This window comes from Geospiza fortis, unplaced genomic scaffold, assembly GCF_000277835.1.
Source record: "Geospiza fortis unplaced genomic scaffold, GeoFor_1.0 scaffold163, whole genome shotgun sequence".
NCBI classification, from domain to species: Eukaryota; Metazoa; Chordata; class Aves; order Passeriformes; family Thraupidae; genus Geospiza; species Geospiza fortis.
In genome coordinates, this window is record NW_005054401.1 from 160842 (window position 1) to 172125 (window position 11284).

Genomic DNA, 11284 nt, shown 5'->3' on the forward strand with positions numbered 1-11284 from the left:
TGATGAAACTGAAGAAGCTGAACTTGTTGATGGTCTGTACTGCCCTGCTTGTGACAAATTGTTAAAAACTGAGAAAGCGTAAGTATTTGTGATTGGGGATTTGGGGGTGGAGGTGTTGGATTTTAAGTCATTTAAAATTGCATTTTATAGAATTGTTTACTTCACATAATGATGAGTGTTGTCTTTCCAGTAAAAACATTGTCAGTGCGGAACTTCCCATACTTAGTAGTGCTGGATAATGGGCCTGTTGCTAATTTATATGTAAATATAACTATGTTTGCTCAGAGCAACCTGCAGTAAAAATCTGGTCTTCACAGCATGAAGAATCATGAGAAATCAAAGAAGCACCGAGAGATGGTATCGCTGTTACGACAGCAATTGGAAGAGGAGGAAGGGAAATTTGCTGTGTCTTCGGATGATGCAGATGGAATACAGACCAAAGAGGAGGAAGAAACAGAAGACATACCCAAACAGAAGTACTTAAAATTGTTCTTAATTTTATCATGACTCATGATTTACTAAGTCTTAGTGGCCTTCAGAGGGAGCTCATGATGACTTGCCACTGCATTGCTCTCAGTATAGTGCAATTTGAAATACTTCTTAGCATCAGAGTTCCAGTAGAACACATGCCTTTGCCTGACTATATTCGAGTGCCATAAAACAACAGACTTATGTTTTCTCTGCTGCCTAATGTTATATGTTAAGGAAAAGAAGGGTTTGCTATTTTTCAAGCAGAGGGAGTTCCACAGAGCTAGTGATTATTGATTTGGTACTTACTGTCAATTGATTGCTGGCAATAAATGGAAAACGAGTGTGCTCAAAATCAGAATTGTTACACAGCTTAATTTTTTAAACAGCCAGAGCATAATCCCAACTATCTCACTAGTATCTTTGGGTTCAGTCTGAACAGAACAAATGTTTTACTAAATGCAGTGAGTAGTCTGGGAGACCTGTTGTTTTATTTCTGGCATGAGTAACTTTCTTTTGTGGCTACCTAATACCATGTTAAGAGGATAAAGGAAAAGTATAGCTTGATATCTTTTTAAAAATCCTAGGTTTTGGGGGTTTTCTGTAAAAAAGGTAATTTTAAAATTATCTTTACAGACTCTCAAAGAAACAAAGGAAGAAGCAGAAAACAATGAAGGTATGTAGTCATAATCATACTCTGGGAACTTTACAACCCAGTTTTCTTAAGAAACCGAAAACTGGCATTTAACTCCTGACAAATTATTTCTCTGTCCTGCAGAATAGGAGAACTTGAAACTCCACAGAATTTTAAAACTATTTAAAAATATTTTAAATTATTTTTTGCCACCAGAATAACTTTTATTAGACTTATTATAATCATATTTTATGATAATAACATTATAGACCTAACTTCATTCTGTTAGTGCAGATGCTAATATGTGGTGCTGACTGTAAAAAAGCTGTAGTCTGAAGTATAAGAAAAGCAGATGGAAACGGGCAGATGGGGAGAGTGCAAGGAATTGGTCAGTAAGACCAGTAGTGGCCTTGGTGCATTAAGAGCTCAACTTGGTGGTCACTTCTGGCTTTAGTTGTAGGAGTTGGTATAATGTGTTGTTTTTTAATCTCTAATTTAGAGGGGGTCAAAAAGACTGCCACAGTATTGGTTTTCTGCTGGCACTGTAGCTGTTGGAATGAACACATCCATTCCACCTTGCTCCTGAACTGCAAACAAAAGTAACACCTGGAGTGTGTTGTACTCCAGGATCTGAGTCTGTGTGTGTATCACAGATCTGTGCTGACAGCAGCAGGTGAAATTCACCAAGAGCAAACTGTTTCAGACTTGAGTGGCCAGGGTGTCCTAGTCAGCATGCTCCTCTGTCTGCCTTCCTCAAACTTCATCCTTTTCAAGTACTTACTCCTCAGTCCTAGCCTTGTTCCATTGAGCTGTCTGTACCAGGTCCTGCCTCTTCCACGCTTTCCCCTCTAATTTCCTATTCTCTGTTCACCTTTTCTGCCCTCTTCCACTCCATCATTGTCTCTTGTTCTTAAGAAACTTTTCTGAGACTTTCAAGTAGCTGAAGCTTCCTGGCTTCACATTTGCTGGTGCAGTTGCATAGTCAGAGTATTGGCTGGACCTTCATGTTTCTGTGCAGGCCGTGAGGCTTCAGTTAACTCTTTCCTCCTCTGTTTGAGACCAGCAGGTCTGTTCTCACTGCAGAGGTGGCACATAGTCACCGTGGCTCTGTTCCATCAGTTTGCTGCAGCCTGGACAGTAGGTGCCGCTCTTGCATTGCTCAGGCTGCAGTCTTGTGCTGGGAAATCCTCACCTCCATCCTCTGCCAAACACTGTGGAGTACTGGGAATCTCTGTGGGTTTTATTTTCTTTTCCTGAAGTTAGGATTAGCCAAGTTTTTTTCAGGTAGCTGAGACTTTGCGCTAGAGGTGGTAAGAGTTCCATTAATGTGGTGTCAGGTCAAATTTGTTATTGTGCTTTTGGAGGCTTTGCTGTTCTGCTTCAGACAGGAGTTGATACTTTGCCAGACCATGTATTGAGTCTAATCAGGCACATGGAAAAAGCTGCCAGTATCTGCTAGGGAAGGAAAATATAGTGTGTCTACCTAATCTCAGTCAGCTCAGTTATTTTGGCTCCAGTGTCCTAATCCAGTTGTCTGGCACAGAAAACTTTAGTCTAAATAATTAACCCTTCGCAAAGTTATAAGCCACTACCTGTGAAATAAGAAATGGTAGTCAGGACAGGATGAACCCTGTGTGTAATTAAAAGCTACTGTGGTAGCTTTTGTAGTTTCAGAGGCTGTTTTATTGGTGTTTCTTCCCTTCACCACAGGTGGCCTCATCTTTCAAAACAGGAGAACTAAGGTTTTACATGTTACAGTCTCACTGAAAACACACAGTAAAATTAAGAGGGTCCATGGCTTTCTCTCCTCCCAACCCACCCATGTTTGAGGTAAATGAGTATAATACTATAAACATAGTCACTAACGAACTGAACATATTTAACTTGGATTTTTTTTGTTTGGACAGAGCTATGAGGACTCTTTTGATCAAAGTGCTGACGAAGAAACAGTTGAACAAAAGGACGTGCCCAGCATGGAGAAGGACAGTGGCTCAACAGAAGAGTTGGTAAACGATGGCCAAAGATGTGCTGTGTCAGAGGACACAGGCATTACAGATGATGTCAGCCAAGAGAATGAAACAAAAAGTGAAGCAAAAAGGTGTGTTGGTTGCAACATTACAGTCACTGTGTCATTCTGTGTCATGTTTGATATTGTCAAACAAGGAGAGATTTACTCTCAAATGTGGACTCTGGGGTCTGCTCACCAAAACTGGTTTGAATAAATATGCTACTAAACAAAGCATGTAGGAACTTCTCTGGAGGTGAAGACTGCAGATTGCTGCCATATCACTTCCTAGGAGCTGATTCAACATTCTGAGATTAACAATTGACTGTATAAATTATTTTTTTTTTTCTGGATGCACTTACATTTTGTTGCGGGAAGCAAGAACAGGGGAAAGCAGCAGAGTTATTGAAAACTGAAAAACATCAGAAGCTTGTAAATGCTAAATGTTCCTGTGCACTGATTTTAGCTCCTCTTTGTCTGTTAGCAGCACTAAGCCTAAAGGGAAAAAAGCCAAGGAAGCAAAAAAGTCTGCTAAGGTGTCTTCAGAGAGCTCAACAATGGTATGTCAAATTACTTATGCTATTTAAAATAGAATCGGGTTGGAAGGGACCTTAAAGATCATCTAGTTCCAGTAGACCACATTGCCCAAAGCCCCATCCAGCCTGGCCTTGGACACTTCCCAGGGATAAGGCATCCACAACTTCACTATGCCAATGCCTTATCACCCTTACAGTAAAGAATTTCTTCATAATATGTAATCTAGACATGCCCTCTGTCAGTTTAAGGCCATTGCCCATTGTCCTGTCACTGTGCCTGTATAAAAAGCCCCTCTCTCTCCTTTATGTAAGCCCCCTTAAGAAATAGGAAGGCTGCAATGAGTTCTCCCTGGAGCCTTCTCTTCATCTTTCTCAGCCTGTCTTTACAGGTGGGCTAAAAGGTGGGGGTCATATAACTACCTAAAGGAAGGCTGTTTTTTGGTCACCTCCAGTCCACCAGTTCTACCCCTGTGATTTTGATAGAACTGAGACTTCAGCTCTTGTCCTTACAGAGAAATACAGGACTCAGCTTCATTTCTAGAAGAGATGGTGAAGCTCTATGTGCAAGGCAGTTCAAATAAATTAAACAGCTGGGGATAGAGCTGTTGTCACCCAGCAGGTGACAGACCAGTACTTTTTGCATCTTTCTCAATATTGATGCTTGCCAGAGAGCAAAACTTTGTAGTAACTACAGCTAAGACATACTAAATTCATTGCATCTCGGAGCCCAAAGCATTACCTGTATGGTCAGGTGAGATCAAAACTATCCTTTACTTTGAACAGTAAAGATTTACTTAGATTTGCAATGCTTCCATTCTTGATTTTACTTAAAGCAGTTTGAAATATAATGAAGTTATATTTGCAATTATTTTTTAAAAAATATGTGCTTAATTGGTAATGAACAATGAAGTCTTGATGTTAGAAACAAACAGCTTATTCCTGCTTCATTGCCAAGAAGAAACTGCAGGAAATTGGTGTATTATACTGATGATATATTCAATATGAATGTGAAGCATTCTGGGGTTTTTTTCTCATTGTAGAGTGAAATTCCTATCCACTGTGTAACCTGCAACTGTGCATTTCCATCCCGAAATAAATTGTTTGAACACCTGAAAGTCACAGGACATGCAAGAGCAACAACAACACCAACTGTAAATGGAGCTGTGAACACCAAAAACAAAAAAGAGAAACGTAAAAACAGATAGAACTTTGCTATAGTGACAGTCTTCAGAATTGTACATTAACACTCTGAAAAAACTGAAACATGCACACTGCCTGTGTCTGGAGTTAAACAAAGAAGGCGAGTACCAATGTAGGAGAAAAATGAAGATGCATACAAGGAATACTATCTTGTGGAAGACTGTGTGCTTTCTTCTGTTCTTAAAAGCCTTCCTTTAATCATAGAATGGTTTGGTGTCATGGCAGTGGTGGATGTTCCTTCCACCAGGCCACCTTGTCTAAAGCCCTGTACCCTGAGCAGCTTTCACACCATAGGTGGGGAAATAGTAACTCAAAGCTATTCGCCCTGTGTTCCTGTAGAACCTGCATGGATTATTTCCACACAGAGGAAATAATAAATTATTTTGACACATGTGCTGTTGCTTTTCTTTTGAGAGGGCTCAGCTCAGGGTGAGTAGCCAGTAGCAGGGCCTACGCTCTGTTGATGAGAACATGGTTCTAAGAACACCCAGGTCATGGGTTTGGTCCTCTATGGGCCATTCTCTTAGGAGCTGGGCTTGATGATCCTTGTGGATCCCTTCCAACTTAGAATATTCTTTGATTCTTGATCCTCTATCAAATATGAAGCACTGCCAAGATACGGGCTTTTCTTCTGCCACCCTCAAATTACTTAATTACATAAGCAGCAGACAGAAGGGAAGAAGTTAGATGACAAAGCTGTTTAACCAGTTTTGACAATTCCTGTTTGTTTTTTACATCTACCTCCATGGCAGAAGTTGGGGAAAAAAGTGTAGTGGAACAGCCTTGCTGGAATAAGTGAGGGAGAAATAAATGAGTAACATGAATGAATTAATTCGTTCTGATTTCTAAGGAAAGGCACTATGCTTCTGTTTAAAGGCATAATCTGCCTGATCTTCAGTAGGAAAAAAAAAGGTGGGATAACGAATACCTAATTTTGGAGTGGAATTGGTTTGTACACAGGAGTTACGAATGGAGTAGGAGAAGGCAGTGCTCAGCAAAGGCTGTACAATATTGTTTAAGACCCCTGGAGTAAGATTTGGAGAGGTACTGTTGCTCTGTTACCAAAGTTCCTCTGACGTAGTGGCAGAATAATCTCCTACCCCCAACCTGACATGGTGCTTTACTGGGTCAAGGAATTTTTCCAATATTAAAATTGAAATAAAAGTAAAATGATAAATGTACAGTTCTTGCTGACTGTCCACAACATCTGTTTTTTATTAGAAACTGAAGGAAGCAATGACATTACACATTAAAAAGTGATTATGTAAGAAAGAACATTTTATTTCACCTTCCAGAGTTTGCACCTTTACAAAATGATTAATGGGTGTGCTGTGCAATCCCAAAAGCAGCAAGAGGAAAAGAGAAGTGTATTTTGGAGAGAGCAATGACTGGATTTCTTATCCCCATGATAAAAATAATTACTGTAATTAGAAACATCTCAATTGTCTGCAAACTTTTTGTAATGCTCTAATTACAATGTGTCCTTGTAGGCAGGGTAAACAGTTTTAACTCTGAAATTTCTTTCCCAACTCTTTCTGTCACTCTTTCTAAAAATTACTGATTTTGGTAGGATTTTCACAGGGCAAAGAAGAACACATGCCTGCCTCTCCATTTGATACCCTGTTAATCCAGTCAGGGTTTTTTTGATAATGGCAAAATAGGTGTGCAGTTCATACAAATCAGCACTGTAGAACTGAACTGTAGCTTTATAAAACAGATTACACCATATCCTTGTTGAACACTGTATCAGTCAGAACGCTCTTATGATACTGAATAAGCATGTAATCGTCACACTGTGATTTTATTTTCCAGGGTAGATTAGTGCCCAGTCTGGGTTCCAAGTGTCAGGGATTGTGTGTGCCTCTCATGTAAGGAAACAAATCTATTTTGCAGCTGCTCTTTCCACGTGTCTCTGTAAAGCAGTACGAAATACTTCCACAGCAAAGTCAACGTCCCTCTTAGTAATGCACATAGGAGGCTTAATTCTGAATGTCTGAGGAGAGAGAACAAAAAGAAAAAGAAATGCTCAAATTGTATGGAAAGAATATGGTTTCAAGCAGCCTATCTGGGTCAGCACTCCCGCCCCAGAAAAGTGAGGAAAAAAGGAGAACAGCAGTGCAGGCACTGAGGCTTATGATAAATGTACTCTGAAGTGGAGCAATTTTGAACTTGACTGCACTGAATTGCATCTGACTCATGACCCCCTCTTGATAACCTAACTGCCTCCACAAAAGACCTAAGTAGAGTAGGTCGTGTCTGCAGCTCTGTTTCAGCAGACACAGTAAAATCTCAGATGGATTTGTACGAAGAAAGAATAGAGACAGACGTATTTTCCTTTCTTGCAGCTCTACCACAGGGAAAAGTAGTATCTGCTGAGAGTGGCAGGCTCTCCCAAAGCCGATTTGCTTTTTTATTATAGGCTGTTTTTAAAGGCTTTTAAGAGAATGCATTATGCATGAATCACTAAATACTACATTGTAGTTAGGGTGCTATAGCTAGAAATGTTGATCAGGAAGCATAATATGTACAGCTACACTTGTCAAGAATGAAGTCTCTTAAATCTGAATGTTTAATCTATGCTTCCAAGAGTATTTATTTTCCGTAAGAATCTTAAATTTCAGATTTTTCTGGCATCACGTCACGGGACTTAATACAGGAGGAGCAGAGTAATGGGCTTTCCTACCCATAGCCCCTGCTGAAGCAACACTCCCAGGTAAACAGCCCTCTTAGCAGACAGAATGAGATTTTACTGCACTGAGCTTCAGCTCGTTACCTGCCTCTTGGTCTGTGACTTAGGGAAGGACTGATGAGGTGACAGACACAGTGTCTGATTTATTTTAGCCACCCTCCATCCATTTCACATGGCAGCTGACTCCTCTATGTCAGAGGGCTTCACTGAGGGGCCAGCCCTGAGGCAATTCTCTGCCATTAACTGAGTGCTGCAGGGAGCTGGTGCAGTGTCCTGGCTATAGCATGGAGTACACTGTCAGCTGCTGTGTGACGGCTGATGGCCTTCATATCCAGCTCTCTCTTCTGTGCTGTTGCTGAACTTGCTGTCAACATAATTTTTTTTTTCCTTTAATTGCCATAGAATTAGAACATTACCAGCTTCCCACACTCAAAGAACTACTAGTTTTGTACTGATGTATCAGATGATGACCTAAACCGTGCAAAGACTTGGTCCTGAGTATTGCTAAGTTCTTCTACATTGCATAGACTGTATACCTTGCATACCTTGGTTTTCTAGGGGAAGTTGTCCCTCTGAAGGAAAACCCAAGCTTTGAGTTTGTTCAGAATATTTGAAAAGAATCATATAGTTCCTGCCCAGTTTTAAAATAAGCAGTATTAAACAGAGATGGCTCCTAAGAGTATACATTTTCTAATCTATTTACTAAACTAAATTAACTTGAGGGAAGCAGGGATGTAGTTCACAAGGACAGAAAATAAGCTTTATTTATAACCAGAGGTTCAGTACCTGACTGTAGAGCCCTCCTCTGCCAATCAGAACCCCCATGTCTTTACAGTCCTCCCAGATCTGATTGATTTCTTCAGCTGGAAGAGGGTGTCGGCTGTCCTGAGGAAAGAAAATACTAAACTTCACTCAGATATTCTAAATTAGTTCTGTGACAAAGATGTATATTCCAGTCTCTCCAACAAATCCCAACTCTAGCTGAAAATGTTAGCTGCATAACTTACCTGCTGTCATGAGCCTATGCAGTTAAGGTGCATGTCACTGTTTACTCAAAGCTTGTGAAATAGCTGAATGATGGAATATTCTGGCTCATTTTTAGCCAGGGCAGTGTTTTCCCACTGCACTGTCTGCTTTTTAACAGGAAATATTTCTATTATTTCAACTGAAATAAAATGTGACAAAACCTTCAATGGCACTGTAAATTGAAAGGAATGAAGAAGTCACTAACCTTATCTGTCACCATTTCTACTCCAATCATGAGTCCCTTGCCACGGACATCTCCAACAATCTCAAATTTATCCCGTAGTTTAGCCAACTCCAGCAGCATGTATGTTCCCACATCCTCACTATTTTTTTGTAGACCGTCTTCTTCAATAGCCTGGTTAAAATTAAGTACCATGACAGTGTTGCAGGAAAAGCTTTCAACACATTCTGTTAATCCCCATTGAACTTGTCACTATATTTACCTCACTTCCTTGCTATGTTCCTTGACTACCTCACTGCTCATATTTAAAAGAACTCATCACATCACTGCTGTGATGATCACAGCATCAGAATACAGTTGCACATAATACTTTCATGTTTCTGTGTCACTTTTCACATTTTTCTTAACGTTTACATTTAATCCAGTAATTCTTGCTCACATGTACTCGTAACTGGAAAATACCTGACCAGAAGGATTATTTTCAAAATCTTACCAGAATATTTTAATTTTTTTTCAGTATCATGAGAAGAATACAATTTGACTAGGCGTATCTATGTGTACTAGGCAGGGAACAGCTTGAATACTATATTATATTTAGCAACAACATGTTTTTTAATAATAATCTTTTCTTCATTCTTTATGCTGTCCTCCTTAATCAGAGTTCTTATTTGCAGGCACATACAGCACCTACACATAAACCATTAGATGAACCTAATGCATCTGCATTTAGAAAAATTATATTTAAAAATAATTACAGAAGATAAAGTGGTTGTTTCTACTTTGTTTTTTTCTTTCAACTCCATTTTATTCTTCCTGACTCCAGCAATTTCCTTGGAATTATTTCAGAGCCAGGCTCCAAGTTATTTCAGAGTTGAAAAACTCCAAAACATGGGTTCTTTATACAATCATCCATCTTATTAATAGCTTAAACCCCCCAAACCACTCAGGAAAGTAACATGAATAGAAACAGTGCCTACTGTAATGAAGTGCACTTCAGGAATGAATGTTCTGTGCATAACCAAGACAAATTGATTTGTAATAGTGACCTACTACCCACTGACTGATTTTCTACTGAATAATAAGTGAAATATGTTGCACATTTTTGTGTTTTCTTTTTCATGAGGTAATTTTTTTTTTCCAGAAGGATTTTTGATCTTAGGTATTTGTAATTGTCTGGTCATCAAAGTTTTTTTAAGCATAAGGTAAAAGCATAAAGTAAGCATAAAGCATAAAGCCTAAAATTTTGCTAAACATGTATGCCAGAAAATAGATTTTCTTAGCTGTGGATTTGTATAGTGCTATGAAAGAATTAGCTAAGGCTTTTGAGTAAGTTCTCTCCTACAATTTTATTAACAAAGTAGAGAGCCCAAGGGAGATAAAGAGGATTTTGAAGTCATAATTATAGGGCTCCTACTCCTTCTAGAGATCTGAAAATTTTTGCAATTAAATTAATCAGGATTTTTTCCTGTGCATGGGACATGCTGGGGCACGTATACATGCATATGTTTATGCACTTCACTCAGTTATTTTAAAAATTGCCCACATAGAAACTTATATGTGCAACTTTCATCTTTTGATACAATTTATCTTGTGGTACAGATAAATTAATATAATGTTCTCCCTACGTCAAGAACTGCAGCTCCAACTACACAGGCCAAAGGGTTTCCTCCAAACGTATTAAAGTGAAGGTTTTGAGCCAAGGAACTTGCAATTTCTGAAAGAAAAAGAACAACACTGGTTACTCCTTCCATTCATAGAATCACAGAATCATAGAATCACAGAATGGTTTGGGTTGGAAGGGACCTTAAAGATGATCCAGTTCCAAACCCTCTGCCACGGGCAGGGACACCTTCCACTGGACTGGGTTGCTCTAAGCGCCATCCAGCCTGGCCTTGAGCACTGCCAGGGACGGGGCACCCACAGCTTCTCTGGGCAACCTGTGCCACTGTCTCAACCCCTCACAGTAAAGAGTTTTTTTCCTCATATCTAATCTAGACCTAATCTCTTTCAGTTTAAAGCCATTCCTCCTTGTCCTGTTACTCTATGCTCTTCTAAAAAGTCCCTCTCCATTCTTCTTACCCTGGAAGGCCAAAATAGGTCACCCCAAAGCTTTCTCCAGGCTGAGCAATCCCAATTCTCTCAGCCTTTCCTCTTAGGAGAGGTGCTCTGTCCCTCTGATCATCTTGGTGACCTCCTCTACCTTGTTTGGTAACTGTACTGAATTGCTTTAAACATTTGTTACTGTAACAACAATTTCATTTGCTGTGGTTCAACTATGATTCTACTGGAGACAACACAGCAAGATTTCCTGGAAGCAGTCTGTGCAAAATATGAGTATTTCCAAAAACTATACTGCCTAGCAGATACCAAAACAAAACTAATTTTGAAAGTAATTTCTAACATATGCTCTCACCTGCTATCTACAGATTTTCCTCCCTAGACTGAGCCTGCCATTTGTAGGAATCAAGCAGCCGGGTTATTTATTCACAGTATATTTATCAGTAAAACAGTGAATTCGGTGAGGATTTCCAGGCTCTTTTACCAG

At 39.5% G+C, this 11284-nt stretch overlaps 2 protein-coding genes across 2 annotated transcripts in view; one reads left to right on the forward strand and one right to left on the reverse strand.

Annotated features, from left to right (window-relative positions):
* The window catches only part of DNAJC21 (DnaJ heat shock protein family (Hsp40) member C21), a gene marked incomplete at its 5' end in the record, with an annotated part of 12416 nt that extends 7180 nt beyond the window's left edge, over positions 1-5236 (forward strand). The window contains 6 exons of the mRNA XM_031061141.1: positions 1-78; positions 318-476; positions 1105-1144; positions 3010-3200; positions 3592-3667; positions 4684-5236. The exon at positions 1-78 is cut by the window's left edge and continues 3 nt beyond it. Of these exons, the coding sequence (XP_030917001.1) occupies positions 1-78; positions 318-476; positions 1105-1144; positions 3010-3200; positions 3592-3667; positions 4684-4848 (709 nt within the window). The remainder of the gene's footprint in view (positions 79-317; positions 477-1104; positions 1145-3009; positions 3201-3591; positions 3668-4683) is intronic.
* Positions 5237-6149: 913 nt separating this feature from the next.
* AGXT2 (alanine--glyoxylate aminotransferase 2) overlaps positions 6150-11284 on the reverse strand; it is a 12584-nt gene continuing 7449 nt past the window's right edge. Inside the window, exons 10-13 of the mRNA XM_005426058.2 lie at positions 10365-10453; positions 8764-8913; positions 8319-8417; positions 6150-6836 (exon numbers count right to left, since the gene is read on the reverse strand). Coding sequence (XP_005426115.1) covers positions 6726-6836; positions 8319-8417; positions 8764-8913; positions 10365-10453 — 449 coding nt within the window. The 3' untranslated portion in view covers positions 6150-6725. The remainder of the gene's footprint in view (positions 6837-8318; positions 8418-8763; positions 8914-10364; positions 10454-11284) is intronic.